Here is a 17442-nt window from a genome sequence, read left to right on the forward strand (position 1 = left end):
AAATCAACCCCCAAAAAGTAACACTTGAAGAGATTTCTCATCTTAAAGAACCGGGGAAAGTCGTAAGTAATGAAAAACACGGTCCAGCCATGGTCAAGTACGTGGCTGACAGCTGTAAGAAAACATTTAAACACGGTCTCATGCATTTAGTCCAAGTGGATATTTTCTTATTTCCCCGACCACCATTTGTCAAATAAACTGCAGAAACTATAAAGCTACAGGATAAACACTTCAAATAAGAATTCATACTCCAAGGAAGTAAGAATCTTTCAACTTTTATTTCTAGGATACATTCATCGGGAACCTTTTTGTTGCTTTACAATTTTCCCCCTAAGAGAAATGAATACAATAAAAATATAATCCAACTACCAGCAATGTCTGTAACCAGAAAAGAATCTAAAATCTCTGGTGTGTGATAATATAGGATTTTTTTTTAAAAATATAAACTTCATACCAGAAATAAAGCCTGAATATTCTCTTTTTCTTTAAAAATATAATTTTTCCTTCTTAGCTCTTCCATGTAAACCTTATAATCAACCATTTAATTCTAAAGTCTATTTTTAAACTAGTCATCGTAACACTACAGCATTTTTTTTTCCTACTTTGTATCCTGTTCTGTGCTGTGAATCAACTAATAGTTGCAGAAGTGTTTAAAAGAGAGAGAGATGCCACTAGGCTGTAGCAAGATTCTTCAAGATGTATCGATCATTAAAAGAAAAAAAAAAAAACCCATTGGCAAACTGAAACCTACTTAATAAATTGCATTTCATCATGTCTGTGAAATCAGAAGATGTGTATGAAGCGCTTTTGCAAGCTCTGTAAAGCTCTAAGGAGAAACATTTTTTAAATGTTTTGACCAGAAAGGCTGCTGACTGGGGATAAAACGGCGTGAAGGTTCTGTGAAATCTTTTTTTAACTACTTACATTTAGGGAGGGAGAGACTGTTAAGTTGCAAACAAGTTGGGGGTACGGGGACAGGAATATCTCACAAAGACGGACTCATTTGCTGTGACCTGTGTTTTGTGTCAACGGAGAATAAAGACCAGGACTTCACAGCAGACTGAGAAGTCAAGCCGTCTGTCTCCAACTGGGAACAAGAAATAGGAGAAGTGAGGCTCTTCCCCCCACTGCCGACTAGCTCCGCCATGCAGTCAGTCCATTTAAAAACAGTATTCCAAACCCGAACGTAAATGGTCTGGGAATGGTTTCTTTAGTTTAGGAAAATCATCAGAAAGCCTAATTAAAAAGAGGTAACAAGATCTCTGAACCAGAGGCACACTTGCAACTACAACCGAACAGCACCGTCCGTAACGACTTTTTAGGGTATTTTTGTGGACTACAGATAAGAAGCTGATTGAGCAAAGGACAAAAACGTTTGGTAACAAAGCTCATGCCAGCGAGGGCTTCCTTGTCTGCTAGAAGGCGAAACAGATGGGAGGAGAAACTTCTTTCCATGAGCCACCCTACTGAAATCAGAAGGGCTATGGAGACTAACCCAGCAATGAAAGGCTGCAGAAATTTGGTCATCTGTACCCATCCACAGGTGACCAAAAGAAACTGTCCTCAATTACCCGAAGAATGAGTGATCTGACGGGAAGGAATGGGGCCGGGTTACTGCATAAAAAAAGGCTTTGAGCAACTCGGGCAGGCTGCAGGAGGCTGCCACTTGGGGCTGTGGAGCCTCCTTTCCAGAAGTTTCTGAACGATCTTCCCGTGGCTCTCTGGGAGCTGGCCTACTTAGCACATGGAACCGGCTAAGGGGCCTTATAACCTCTTCTGGCCCTGATGCACTTCCTCTTTTCTCAGTGACTTCTTTCCCCAAGAGAATATTCAGGCCAATTCGTTTTTGTTCCTTTCTGCATGAGTAAGAATAGTAAACTAGCAATTTGGAAAACCCTTAATTCCCACTGAGTGTCTCACATCAGTATATGCCACCTTGAAAAATAGTAAGAATGCAGAACTTGAATGCCTTTTACACAAGAGTCAAACAAGCCTAGGTCATACTTTGATGGCTCCACATTAATAAAATTTAGCTATGGTATGTAAAAAAACTACTTTGGCCAAGGTTTTAACTAGTGCACGTTAAACCAATTTCAATATTCCACGGAAAGGTCATTTATATTAAAGTAACACGCCTTCATGTTTTCTACGTACAACAAAGTGATATTTTTTAAATGTACATATATTTTTAAACCAATTCACTCCCTTTTACAATCATACCTTCAAGTCCAACATTTAAAACATAAACCCAAACTGTCGATGAAAATATAACAGCAGCCCAAATGACAGCATCATTTCAATGAAAACAATAACGCCAGAAAAGGTGAGCATTAAGACTTAGAAAATAAACATCAACAGACTCACTGGAAATCTGCTCACACGCCTGATGTGTTCAGAAATGAACCTCACACAAAACAGTCCCCGCTATTCAACAACCCCTTCCTTTCTCATTTACTCACTCCATGATGCATGTCTCACTACTTTTACTGAGGTTTATACAGTGATTAGTTATCCTAACAGCAGAGACTAGTATTAAATATTCATGCCTATTCAGAATTGGCATATGTTCCCAGCAATTGTTTAGTATGCTCCCTGAATTATAAAATAGTCTAATCTTTTAGGAGCATAAAAACCAAAGGGCTTAGATCTATTCGCATACATTGTGCATTAAATGTTATTAAGTTAAGACAGTAAGGTGGAAAAAAGGAACAGAAGGGGTACAGTAAGCTTTCTTTAAACAATTCCATTACATTAGACAGTCCTGTCAATGATATGTATTTATTTTCACCAGGTTATGGGAAAAAAAGGGAAAGAACTATTACCAGAATTTGTATCAATTTCTTGGAGAAGCTAATCAAACTTTAAATACACATATTTATTTGAAGAATCTTTGGTAGCAATTGTGTTTCTTCCACATTATAGGACTTTTCAAAATAAATGCCAAAATTAACATACTAACCAGCATATGAAAGATAAATTACGGTACTGTTTTTTTGGTTTTCCTATAAACCTGACTATTAACTTGAACTAATCATGCACTTAAAACACAGTTATCTGTTTAACTTACGTACATATAAAATGAGAGACTAACACCAGAAAGAAATTAGACAGTAATGAGAATCAATGACAAAACATAACAATGACAACTGTTCTCAAGTAATTTATTTTTAAATTATAAGATTTACAATGCTTTGATTATGCAAAATAGTGTAATGGAAATTAAACCAAACTGATAAACCAAAAGAGAAAGAAAATGTAGCTTTCTTGAATATCAGTACTTAAACCATCATTGTAAGTATCTGACGTCCCAACCATGTCTTACGTAGACAGAAGTATAATAGTTTCAAACGTTTCACTTGTGGGTTTAACTTCTCATTTTTCAACTTTGATGAACTGAAATGTAACTTATTTCAAATTCTATTATACCTATTATAGTGTTTACACTGCAACAGCAGCATCTCTCGGTGTGCGATCGAGTGTGGAACTAGGGCACAGTCTCAGCTCGCAGCCGCGGACAGAAATTGCACACCGCGTTCAGCACAACAGAGGACGTTACAGTAACCAGAGCACAGAGTTTAGTAGGCTTATTGCAGGGCTGGTGTTTCCTTCCCTTTGAACTGAACCAGTCGAGCTTCTGGGCTGGCATGTTACTGCTGTGGGTAGTAAGACTGCTGCGGGGGCTGAGGGAAGGGGTATGAAGGCTGCGGGGGCCCTGGGTATGGAGCCTGTCCGGGGCTCTGGTGATACACTGGCGGGTACGGCATACTATACTGACCGTATGCGTAAGGATTATAGCCCATGGGCATGGGCATGTGGCAATACCTGATGGAAAGAAAACAAACAAAAAAATGGGTTGGTAAATCACACACTAGAAAATGAGACGTGTAATAATTACTCGAAACCAAGGTTTTTCAAGAAAGTCATTTTTCTCTATTTCTCAGTCTAGTTGAAGACAGTGGAAAGAAAAAGCAGCAGTTTCAAGGTTAATATCCCGTTAATAATTGAGATGAAAGAATATCAGGTGCTTACTACCATCCAGAAAATAATACTGTTGACAGAAATAAGCCGAAATATTCAACTGTTAGCAAAGAATAAAAATGGAGACCCTTCATTTTAACGTGACAGTCTAAGTACATTCCTAACTCACAAGATTCAATATTCACTGTAATGTACATAAATTTACTGTTTACAGAAGTTTTTTTTAATGTTTATTAATTTGTGAGGCGTGGGGGAGGAGCGGGGGGGGGGGGGGACAGAGGGTCTGACAGCAGCAAGCCCAACGCGGGGCTCAAACTCACAAACCGTGAGATCGTGACCTCGGCCGAAGTCGGACGCTTAACCGACTGAGCCACCCGGGCGCCCCTGTTTACAAAGTTTCCACATTTAGAAGACAGAATGTACTTACTAACAAGTAAAGTTTGGAGCACATCTTAGGAGGTAGTCAAGGGTCTGGACTTTTAAGATTAAAAACTTATCACACAGAAAGTCGTTCTTTAAGAAAGCACACGCCAAAATTAGAGTCGTGGTAAACAGTGTGTCAGAATGGCAATTCTTCACAGTACGGGTGCGTGAACAAGCCTATCGGTCTTGCCACGCTCAGCTCCGGAAAGGCGCCTCTCCGTTCATCGCCAAAATAGGGCCAACCAAGGAAACACAGTCTGCGTCCCGTACAGAAGAGGCGGATTTCCTGTGAAGCCAGCGTGTAAAAACCAGAAACGCCAACAAGCCTGGGAAAGGGCCGTTCAATGACTCAAATAAGTGACTCTTACATTAGGTTCCATTTCTGCGTAAGCTGACAATGGAGCTCGCTCGTTCATGACGCCTCCATTCGGAGAAGCGGGGACTGTTTCTCAAAGCTTAACCAGAGCTAGAAACCTCAGCCCATTCATCCAGTTTCAGCCTTACCCGGGATATCCTGGATAGGTGGGGTAGGGGGGTCCCTGGGCCTGTGGAGGGGGCGCTGCTGAACCAGGAGTGGGTGCCGGTGCCGGTGGAGCAGTGCCCGTCCCCGCGGGAGCCGGAGCGGGAGCGGGAGCGGGAGCGGGAGGAGCTCGATTTGCTGGAAGCACAGGCGGTGGAGGCCGGGCCGGGGGCTGGGGCTTGGCGGGCTGTAAGAGAGTCGGCACTGACTGCGACATGGCTCACGTTTCCGTCAAATTACCGTCGTTAAAATAACGGAGGGCATATGAGAAGCTCTAGAATCCACCCAAGTGTATTTCTAATTCCCATTCTTAAATGTTGACTGAATACTCTAGAAACGTATCACAGCGGAGGAATGATTCTCCAACTGTTAACACTCCACAGCCACTGCCCTGTTGCTGAGGCCTAATATTTAGCCACTTACTGCCCATTACTGCTCCCATCCGTGGTTACACATTTGAGACGGGAGGAAGGAGCAAGTCGGGCACAGACAGGTCATCACTGGAATCTCCCCCTGGCCACGAGATTCTTTATGTGCATATTTTCAAACACCAGACAACTTAAAAGACTAGTACAATAAACAATCGCGTATTTATCAGTTAAATTCAATAATTACTGACACGTGACCATATTCACTGTATCTGTAGCTGTACCCATACATTTATGTATCGACATATTTGCGGAACCATTTGAAAGGAAGTTGCAAACTTCAGGACACCAGCCCTAAAGACTGCAGCACATAAGTCCTAATAATCACATACCACTTCGTCCTAAGGAAGTGAGTAATTATTTCCTAATACCATCGAGTATCCATGCCACATTCAAGTTTCTCTATCACAAAAAAAAGCTCTCAAAGAAGAGGTTCTATGAACCAAGATCCAACCGAGGTTCACGTATTGCAGGATTATTATGAATCTTTCCCTCTCACTGAAAACAGAATGCCTCACATCTATGTGTTTTTTCTCTCCATGACATTCACTTTTAGAAAAGACAAAGCCAAGGGTCTCCTAGAATGTCCCAGTTCTAGATTTGTCCAACTGTTTCCTAATGGCACAATTTAACTTCTTGTTTTATCACTGTACTTGCGATAAACCGAAAGGTGGTTCTAAAGACTTGATGAGATTCAAGTTAAATGTTTTCTGGCAAGAATTCGCGAGTGATGCTGTATTCTTTATACCGCAGAACATGAGAAGGTTGGTCACCTCATGAAAACCGGTGCCCACCAGATCTCTACAATGTCAAGGGTGTTTTCTCCTTTACGGCAAGCAGGCAAGCAGTCACTAATGCAAAAGGCCCATTTAAAAAACGAGGTTGCTTACTGACCAGCATGGTTCTCGGCGCGGGCGTTGGCACAGCGGGAGCATGGCCCCCTGCGGGAGAAGACTGATAGGCAGGCGTAGGGATTGAAGGAGCACTGGGTTCCCTGGCAATGCTTTGCTGCAGATCCCTTAAAGACAAAGGTGTTAGGAATTAACACGATTCAAAAAAACCGCACATCTGAAATGCCAGGTCTTTAAAATCTTTCTTCTCTGCGTATATGAAACATGGAAAACAGACTCAAAACAATGACGGTATTTTAAAACACACTACACTTCTGCTCTTGACTAGAACGAACTTGAATCTTTTTTCCTACGATTTTCCCTCCTAGGAGGAAAGGTAAACTTTTTCTGAGGTCACAGTTACAGCTGGAGTAAGCAACATGTCAAACTGGGCGGACAGACGGCCCTAAAAGACCGCCCACTCTCTGGCAACAAGCCATCCCCTGGCTGGGCCACTCCTAACACAGCAGCGTCTCTAGAAGTTTTCAGAAGACCAACTGCTCACAGTGTGCCAGCTGTGTCACACGGGCACTTCATCACTGCGTCATACCGGCATTTCCAGAAAACGAAGAAAGCCAACCCATTCAAACCATGATGCAAATTTCTTAATAAAAACTTTCTGAAATTATTCAAAGAAATGCAGCACTGAGCTGTTTTATGTTAAAAGATACCTCATAATCTGTAATTACGGTAAATGCAGGATAGACTGTTGAAAGGACCATTAAAACAGAATTAAAACTTAGCAAAATTGGAATCCATCCCCAAATCTCACTAACCAAAACCCTAAGGTAAAATGTACTCTATGAAACAACATGATATTGATCAACTTCCTCCCAGCACTGATTCCTATACACATGAAGGAAATACAGTATGTCCCAAAGTATGAACAACAGCACCTATTGTCCTGATATAACAATTAACTGCAACCCCGAATCCCCCAGACCATACTTTCACGCTCACAAAGGGTCCCAGTTGGAAATTAGTCACTCCCCATATTAAGAAAGTTAATACATTCATCAAGGAACCAAAAATACTTAATGTTTGTAAGCTTAATAAATGCTTACAACACAAACTATAAGATTTTAATCAATATTAAAATTTTGAAATTTTTGAAACATTGTTATGTAGCTCATATATGTACTAAACATACTTAATATTTAATATTTTGTTTTCTTATACTTATTTATGTAGCTACAGTTAGATACTGGAGTATACCACAAATATAATATCTAACGTATGTAATTATAAAGCCTTAACATAATACTTTTATTTTCCTTTGATAAGCTCCAGAGATGGTCACAATAAATAACACACAAGACAAATAAGAATGTCCTAGCTACTCACTAATGGTATAATTCAAAGCTATTAAATAATGAGACTAATAACAAAGCAAAGCAAGGATACATGAACGAAAATCCCACCAGTGTTTCAACGCCAACAACTACCATTACTAACATTAGTTTCAAATCACTAGTGTAAAGAAGGCAGAGATCACAGTAAAATATTTATTCTTTCTGCACACTTATGAGAGGACACACTAGTCATCAGGAAAATGAACATTAAAACCACAATGAAATAACTAGATACCCACCAGAGTAGCTGGTGGCAAACTCTCAGACGTTGCTAGTGGAATACAAATAAGTACAACCACTTTGGAAAACTATCAACGTCAACTAAAGCTCAATACACACACACCTTCCGACCCAGCAATGCCACTCTCAGATATACCCCCAACAGCACCGCACACATCTGCTCACCAAAAGCGTGATCTAGAGCTGCCCAGGTGGCCATCGAACACCTGAAATGTGCCTAGTATGAACTGAGAAGTGCTGGGAGTGGAAATTACACACCAAATCGCTAAGACTCAGTGTGGGCAAAAAGTAAAACATTCCATACATGATTTGCATGATTATATGTTTAAATTGTAACACTTTGGATACACTAGCCGAAGTAAAATATATTTTTGAAATTAACTTCATGTTTACTTTTTAAAACATGGCTGCTAGAAACTGTAAGTTGTAGGGGCGCCTGGGTGGCTCAGTCGGTTATTTGGCCGACTTCAGCTCAGGTCATGATCTCACGTGATCTCGCGTGATCTCACGTGAGTTCGGGCCCCGCGTCGGGCTCTGTGCTGACAGTTCAGAGCCTGGAGCCTGCTTCGGATTCTGTGTCCCCCTCTCTCTCTGCTCCTCCCCCTTTCATGCTCTGTCTCTCTGTCTCAAAAATAAATAACGTTAAAAAAAAAAAAAAAAGAAACTGTAAGTTGTGTGTGGCTGACACTACTTTTGCCATAGAGAGGAAGCTCGCTTTACGTCACCAGCCCTGCACATCTGGTTCGTTTCCATTCTTTGACTGCTTCCAGCAAAACCGGAGTCAGGTTTTCGAACGCTCATGCTCACTGTTCGTAACACAGCGGCCAAAACCACGCGCTACTCAAATACTCCACAACAGCGGACTATACACACAGCTTCCAGCATATTCACACGCTGAAAGCTGCACAAATATGAAAATTAAAGACCTATAACCACACACAACCGTATGGATGAGTCTGACGGTGCCGACTGTAACCAGTCACAGAACAGCACATGCGATCCCACCGAGTCCAGCACCAAACAGGAGAAGCCCGTCAATCCTCGCACAGAAAGGACGGTGGTCGCCTTGGCAAGGTGAGTAATGACTGGGGAGACACAGGGACGATGCTTCTGGGGTGCTGAGAATGTTCTGTGAACTGACCTAAGTGCTCGATACGTGGAATTTTCAGTTTGTAAAATTCAGTAAGAATTACGTGGACTTTTCTTATGTTTTTATTTTATAGTCAATAAACATGTTTCAAGGAATTTAGGCCCTCAGTATTAAGAGTGATTTTAACAAAATAAACCCTCGGATTTTTAAAAGCTAATGTTATACCTATTTGGTCTACTTTTCCATTCTTCATTTACTTTTTAATCACTGAGATAAAACCACGTGACAAGTTGATGACTATTCTGTTTATAGTACAAATATAGAAATATACATGCAAATAGTAACAAACCTAATTTTCTCTTTTAAGTTTATGTATTTTGAAAGAGAGAGAGAGAGACAAGGGGAGAGGGGCAGAGAGAGAGAGAGAGAGAGAGAGAGAGAGAGAGAGAATCCCAAGTAGGCTCCACGTTGTCAGCACAGAGCCCAACGTGGGGTGCAATTCCACAAACCATGAAATCATGACCTGAGCCAAGATCAAGAGTTAGACACTTAAATGACTGAGCCACCCAGGCACCCCACAAACCTAATTCTCAACCTAGAGATTTGAAATAGGAAATATTTGAAAATGAGAATATCCCCAAAGTTCTTCCTAAGCCATGAACTTCTATTATACTACACAATTCTAAAAATAGTGATGTTAGCCCATTTTACACTGAAGGTTTAAGTGGAGAAACTGAGAGTACAACTAGAAAGTAAATTATCATGGACAAAAAATTATTTCAAGCAGGGGTTGGCAAAATTTTTTGTGTAAAGAGCCAAATAGTAAATATTCTAGGCTTTGCAGGATACAGGGTCTCTGTCACAAATAATTAGTAATACTCTGTTGTTAGTGCAAAGTCAGACACAGACAATACACAACTTAGAAAGATAAGCAGCAGACTCAACCTGGGTGCTGCAGTTTGCCAACTTAAACTTAGAAACCTTTGTTTGGCTCTTTCTGGGTCCTGAGCTACAGATTTTAAGGGTTCTGTACAGTCACCTCAATTGCTGCTGCTTGGATGAAGGGAAGAAAAGAGGGGCAAGAAGGTCCCCACCCTGCTCACATCTGAGCCGGATCCACTGTTATCTGTTTTACAAACTGGGCTTCTCTGTAACACTAAGCTTGAGCAAAGGGTTCTGCAGTTTAAAAAAAAAAAAAAAAAGGAGGCAGTGAGGAATGAATCTGGTAATTCATAATTTTATTTTTCAGAAAAATAAAAATCAGACTACTTGAATGAAGTCCCATTAATTATTAAGATTACTTTCATATAGTTTTCTGAACAGGTACTGTGCTGTTCACTTGACTCACAATAAAAAGGGAGTCGAAGGCCCCCAGTCTGCAGGCTCCCTCCCTACCCCTCACACCCCAGAGGCACACTATTCTGGGTCATGAACCTTCCAGAGCTTCCTGACACATAAACAAACCAACTCGCATGTAGATTTTATTTTCTCCCTTTTTATACAAAAAAGCGTACTTCACACTGTTCTGTATCTTTTTTCTTTACTGCATTTATCTTCAAGATCTCTCCATACCAAAAAATAGAAAATCTCTTTTTTTTCAAATAGCTGATCTTTTATCTAAAAAAAAAAAAAAAAAAAAAGAAACCTGCACAGATGTAACTGTATTTCACCAGTCCTGGACGTCTGATTTGTTTCTATTCTTTTACTGCTACCAGCAACTCAGAAATGAGTTAGTTTATAAACGTGTCGTTTCTAGCATATGCTAACACATACTCAGAATAAATTCTCAAAACCAGACTAGCTGCATTAAGGATGTACGGATCCGTCATCCAGACCTTCAGAGCAGAACTGCCCCCACACAAGGATGCACCCACACACATTCATAGCCGTGGATGAGACCTGTTCCCCTACATATGCCAACAAGGCATGTTCTCAAACTTCCAGATTTTTGCCCTTCTGAGAAATGTCATTCTGGAGTAGTTGTAATGTGTATTTACATTATACTGAATGAGGGCAGGTTTTTGTTGTTTTTTGTTTTCTTAAGTAAGCTATAGGCACAACGAGGGGCTCAAACTCACGAGCCCAAGATCAAGAGCTGCGTGCTTTACCCACCGAGCCGGCAAGGCACCCCAGAAAGCTATTTTTTCATACACTTAAGAACCAACCACTTACATTTCCTCATACGCAAAATCTCTGTTTACAGCCTTTGCCAACTTTTCCTAGTGGGTTTTTCTCCTCCTCAGTAATATCTAGGAGTTCTTCATAAATTAATTTTTTTAATGTTTATTTCTTTTTGAGAGAGAAAGAGCGGGGGGGGGGGGAGGGGCAGAGAGAGAGAGAGAGAGAGAGAGAGAGACACAGAATCCGAAGCAGGCTCCAGGCTCCAGGCTGCCAGCGCACAGCCTGATGCGGGGCTTGAACTCATGAACCCTGAGCTCAGGCCCTGAACCAAAGTGGGCCGCTTAACCAACTGAGCCACTCAGGCGCCCCTCTTGATAAATAAATTTGCTTTTCGCCTTTGTGAGGTTTCAAATATTTCCCCCCCCCAGCTTATTACATAATAACTCTGCTTTATGTTATGATGCACTTATCCTTTTTTTAAAATGGCTTCTAGATTTAAGTCAGAATAAGAAATACTCTTCCCTTTTCAGCTCTATAAAGGAATTCTCTCATATTCTCTCATATTACATGAAATGTAAACTTTACATTTCCTTTTACACATTTCAAGTTTGATCCACTTGAAATTTATTCTGGTATAAAAATAACTTTTGTTTTCTAAATGGCTAGGCGGCTAACTTCTTCTGATTGGCTTAGGATCTTTTTTACATTAAATTCACAATGTATTTGAATTTATTTCTATTTTGCCTTTGGTCTGTCTAATCATGTACCAGGACCACTATGTTTTAATTAGACACAATAATACATATTTCAGTGTCTGGTAGAATTGCTTTCCATTACTATTTTTATTTTTTCCTGGCTAATAATTGGACAGTTTTTCTAGATGAGCGTTAGGATCAACTCATCTAGTTGTAAATGAAAATCTATGTATTTATTTTAAATCAAATTATGTTGAATGCTTAAGAACTGATTTCTTTGTGCATCATCATACCCAAAAACATGACACATCTTTCAAATTCCAGTCCCCTTTTGTGCCTTCAACAGTGTTTTCTACATGCTGGTCTCATACACAACAAACTTATTCTGATGTAGTTTATCTTTTCTGCTGCTATTGTAAGTAAGGTCCTTCCTCCATTATATTTCTTATATGATTATTTATATGAAAGCTACTAATTTCTACAAATCTTTACGATCAATTGTCTTCAGTAAAGATTCTTCTATTGTTTGCTGAGTTTGCGGGCTGATTCTCTTGGGTTTTCAAGTTGTACGATCATAAAGTCTAAAGTAGTGAAAATTTTACCTCCTCCTTTTCAGTGTTTATCTTTCTAATTTTATTCTATTGTCTAATTGTGCTGGTTCGTACTGCCAAAACAGTATTAAATAATAGGGTGGACGGTGCTCATTTTGTCCTTGCTTTTAGAAGGAATGTTTACATTGTTTCTCCATTAACCATGATGCTGAGTTCTGTGCAGATATAAACAAGAGTGTGTGTGTCTCTCTCTCCATACACACACACACACACACACACACACACACACACTCCTATTCTACTGAATACCAGAACAGTTATTTTCTCAATTGCTTTTCCTCACCCATGAAGAGAATCTTTTTCTCCTTAATATAAAAATACGGAACCAATCACTACATTACTGGAATAACCACCTCCATCCCGCTTGATCATGGCTCTTTTTCTAAGATACTGGTGGGTATCAATGGTAAGTATTTTATTTAGGACTTCTGCATCCATAACCATAAATAAAACTGGGCTGAAGATTGTTTCTGTCTTAATCTTTGTCAGGTTTTCTTATCAATAACACTAATTTGGAGGGCTCTTTTGTTTTTGTTTTTTTTTAAACCTCTGAAACCATTACAAAGCATTCTACAGGCGCCTGGGTGGCTCAGTCAGTTAAGCGGCCAACTTCGGCTCAGGTCACGATCTCACAGTTCGTGAGTTCGAGCCCTGCGTTGGGCTCTGTGCTGACAGCTCAGAGCCTAGAGCCTGCTTCTGATTCTGGGTCTCCCTCTCTCTCTGCCCCTCCCCTGCTTGCGCTCTGTCCCTCTCTCCCAAAAACAAACATTAAAACAAAATTTTTAAATAAAAATAAAAGGCATTTTAGTTATTTGCTTTTTAAAGGTTTAGTAGAAAAACTGTAAAAACAACACTGCTCTTTCTTGGGGGGTGGGGGTGGGTGGTGCAGGGAGGTAGCTCTTAGCAAGTTCTCCAACAGCTTCTATGAAAAACAGTTTAAATATGGACGGGGGGTGAATGATGGTCAGGCTGGCTGCAGGGCTCAAGACAGACTCAGGAGCAGAACAGTCTGAGTTCTCCTGGTGTATCACCAACGAATGTATGGTTCCGTGTAAGCCCCTGCAAGGCAGTTTCACCGGGTATCAGACCCCTGGCTCATACCTGCCTTCCTGGAGTCCCAGTGGACATCACTGCCCCCCACCCCCACCCCCTTCTAGCCGCAGTGCTGTGAGCCTAAACGTTTTTTCACCTTTTTATGAACTGTCTTGATCTTTTTGCCCAATTGCCTAAAGGATTCTGCCATCATCTTTTAACGAGCTAATGATTTATATCCCTTGGTGTTGACGGTTCTTGTTCATTTTTCTTAACCGTAAGATATACCTTTCGACACGCCTTCCTTTATTTTCCTAAAGGAACATATTCTTAGGTAATACCATTAAATATTTGTTCTGAACAGAACGTTGAACAACAAACATTGTTTTGCTTTCTCTTCTTTGTGGAAATTCACTTTTGCACATTCAGATCTTCTTTGCCTGTCTTCTAACCCTTCTTCTGGTTTTACTTTGGCTTCATTTTCTTTGACTTCTTTTTACTCTGGGTGCCGATGTCTTCTTCACGGTCTAGTCTCCTTTTTGCTCCTTCCCATTTCATTTTACATGTGTGATGATTTTGTTCTTCTCTCTTCCACTTGCTTCCTGAATCCAGCACCTCACGTTTTATCACCTCCTTTCTTCTCACCACCTTCCTTGATGCTGGTACTTCCTTATGTGGTGTTCCTCAGAGTGACTGCTTCCTAATCCTTTTCTTTTTTTTCTTTTTTTAAATTCATGATGAAATGTTCATCCAGAATTTTCATCTGTTCTATGACAATACTATTCTGGTGAATATTCTCCATGTATTAGGTTTTATTAAATTCAGTTCATTTTGGGGGCGCCTGGGTGGCTCAGTCAGTTAAGCGTCCGACTTCAGCTGAGGTCATGATCTCATGGTCTGTGGGTTCGAGGCCCACGTCGGGCTCTGTGCTGACAGCTCGGAGCCTGCTTCAGACTCTGTGTCTCCCTCGCTCTCTGCCCCTCCCTCACTTGTGCTCTGTTTCTCTCTCTCAAAAATAAATAAATGTAAAAAAAAAAATAAATAAATTCGGTTCATTTTTTTCACCATTAAAAAAAACATACTGTATCTTTGCACCAATGCTGTGTCACCTCTACTGGTCACTCGGCACAGAACGAGTCCTATGGTACTGGTTTGACCTTCTCAGCAGGTTCCTTCAGAAGGGAAATCTGCTGATCTTTTCTAAGCCATTCATCCTGTCCTCCCCATATTCTGTACCTCGAGTTTCATGTGTAAGGAAGCTGCTGGCCATTTCCAGGTAAATTGTGTATGTTTATTGGCATTTCCGAGACCTGTCACCCTGACTTGTTGCACTGTCACTTCTGTGACACACTGTGCTTCTGACACCGAGAGTTTCTGCTCTTCTCCTTTATTCTCAGGTCATGCGGCTTGCTAGCTGCCTGTAAATGTCCAGGAGGAAAGAAAGGAAACTGCTATCTCATACTGCCCAGTTCACCCCAAAGTTTCCACATGTAACTTTTCAAAAGAAAAATCCTCTAACATTTGATACACAAAACAGACTTACTTTAAGAGTTCATCTCTTTCTGTCTTCCGTGCAAACACGATGTCACTGCACTTGTTCTGGAACCTGACCAGGATTTCAGTCAGCTCATTGTAAAACTGTAAGTAAAGAGATACAAGCGATAGGCCAGAATGATACTTTAATCTGAAGAGGAACACAGTCTAAAGCTCGTCTGTCAATCACGGTGAAACCTAAACAACCAAAGTCCTCCGCATGACACAGTCATACCACTAAGGTTCAACAACTTAATATTGAACATGACCTAGTAATATTCCTAAAGAAAATGAAATAAACTCATTTTTGGAGAACACCTGTCACCAAAAATTAAATGGAACAAACTATAAGTTTCATGATCATGAGTATGTTCCCAATTCCTGGAGAAAAGGCAAGTACTTAATAAAGATAGGAAACCTATTTCAGTGGAAGGATTAGATTGCACATTCACTTCAGAAATACAGACATCACTTCAGAAACTCTTAGAGGCATTTCCAAAGGCTCTCTGAAGAATTTTCTCAGCTTATCTATTTCGACAAAGCATTTTAAACCAAATTAAAACGGGATCTTCCTATCCTATTTCCAAGGCTTCGTCGTATTTCTACCTCTTCAGAGGTTTTTACCTTACATCCAAGGTATTTGTATCAAAATAACTTTATTCAATAATCATCATGGAGTTAAAACACCACAAGGTATTGTGTATCTGAAAAACTAACGATCACCTGTTCCCTCAAAAGCAAAGTAAATGTTAAAAACAAATATAATCATTTCCCTAAGCTATTTAAAGGAAAGGCAAGAAAATACTTACCATATTTAATAAGCATCCTGAGACTCAGGCAGATAACAAGTCCATCGTTATCCAAACCATCAGCACAGAATATAAAAGCCATATCCTCCCCTCCCTTCCCCACCACAGTTCAGCTTCGACTACTCCTGGTCCCGCATAATTCACTCAAATTGGTCAACTTCCTGTCCCCCCAAAAAGCGTCACTGGCTTTTGACATCTCTGTGCTAACTTCTTTTACCTGAAATTCCTACATCCTCTTTCTGTCTGGTGAAATACACAATTCATTCTTCAACATTCTCATGAAATATTGCCACCTTTGTTAAGGCTTTCCTTCCCTTATGACAAGCCTCTCAGAGGAAAAAATCATTAAAGCTAGGAAGTTCGAGACAAAGAATAATCATAAGGTCCAACTGGAAAAACTATTAACTTCTCAAACTACATTTTCACTCTGTACTGGTGAACTACTGTTTCTTTTGGACTTCATACCTTTGTGCCCTCCTTCAAATTAGCCACAAGCTCAACAAAGTTGTCATATGCAGTAGCTAAATTCTTCAAAACTTCTTCTCTTAAGTTAGCTTCATTATTAGATTGCTTCATTTTTGAAAACTCCTGGTGTGAGACCTTGTTAAAAGAAAGATTTATGTATTTACATTTATTTATCAAATTAATATAGCCTGTAACACTTTTACGGATACTTTCCCAACTATATATGAAAATCATATGTGATTACATGCAGGAATCACTAGAAATTTACCTAATAGAATATTTATTTTGGAATAACACAGTACTTTAATTCTTAAAGTAAAAATATCACAAATTCAGTGGTTATCAAAATACAACCAATAACGATTACAGATTTCTATTAGCGTGTACTACTTGCAAAACACAACCCTGACATAGATTTAGTCCAGGTTTATCCTTTCTGTGATTTTCTTAAACATAAATCTTACTAAAGCATATAAACCTTACCTGAATATTTTTAAGAAGTTCTTCCTGTTTCCTCAGAGATTCTTGGACTTTCGTCGTAAGACCTCCATAGATTCGATCCAGCTCAGTGACAGAAAGAGCTTCTTCATTTATCACACCATCTTGAGCCAAAGCAGTCAAAAATTTGCTTGTCATGTCAAAATTCACTGATTTCAAGTCATTCTCTAGCCCTTCTCTTTCCTTCTTTACTTCATCAAGATTGGTCAATAAGGATTTTAAGACATTTACAACCTAAACAATTAAAACAAAACAAAACAAACAAAACCCCTTAGTTTAAACTGCCAAAAAAACCAGAAGCCAATTTCAAGAAGGGAATTATATACACAAAGGTTCATTCCTTTGAGATGATTTCTCAGACAGCCAAGCATAAATTGCACATCAGGTTTATTTACATTGTACCTTTAGTGGACTCAGATTATAAGAGCAGCGGCAATAATGATAACACCAGCAAGCATGATGATTTACACGAACATTTATTATGTGCCAGGGACTGTCCTAAACACTTCACAAATTTAGTATTATCCTTACAATATCCCATGAGGTATATATTTATTACTTCTCTTCCACAAATAGAGAAATTAAGCCTCAGAAAAATTAAGTAACTTGCCTAAAGTTACACAGCTACTAAAAGAACACAGGTAAAATTTGAGACCTCAGTCTGCCTAACTCCACAATCAATCTCGTAACCACTCTACACTACACTATCTCCCTGTCATGGTTCCGAGGTAGAGGGAGATATGTTCTTGCCAAGTAA

At 39.9% G+C, this 17442-nt stretch overlaps 1 protein-coding gene across 4 annotated transcripts in view; it reads right to left on the reverse strand.

Annotated features, from left to right (window-relative positions):
* Positions 1-259: 259 nt before the first annotated feature.
* LOC123575845 (programmed cell death 6 interacting protein) overlaps positions 260-17442 on the reverse strand; it is a 79594-nt gene continuing 62411 nt past the window's right edge. For 2 of the 4 annotated variants that reach the window (XM_045436681.1, XM_045436680.1), the window contains exons 13-18: positions 16671-16919; positions 16188-16322; positions 14924-15018; positions 6244-6367; positions 4906-5108; positions 260-3822 (exon numbers count right to left, since the gene is read on the reverse strand). In XM_045436681.1, coding sequence (XP_045292637.1) covers positions 3648-3822; positions 4906-5108; positions 6244-6367; positions 14924-15018; positions 16188-16322; positions 16671-16919 — 981 coding nt within the window. In that variant the 3' untranslated portion in view covers positions 260-3647. The remainder of the gene's footprint in view (positions 3823-4905; positions 5109-6243; positions 6368-14923; positions 15019-16187; positions 16323-16670; positions 16920-17442) is intronic. The other 2 variants (XM_045436679.1, XM_045436678.1) reach the window with 1 other exon arrangement.

The sequence above is a fragment of the Leopardus geoffroyi genome, chromosome C2, assembly GCF_018350155.1.
Source record: "Leopardus geoffroyi isolate Oge1 chromosome C2, O.geoffroyi_Oge1_pat1.0, whole genome shotgun sequence".
NCBI classification, from domain to species: Eukaryota; Metazoa; Chordata; class Mammalia; order Carnivora; family Felidae; genus Leopardus; species Leopardus geoffroyi.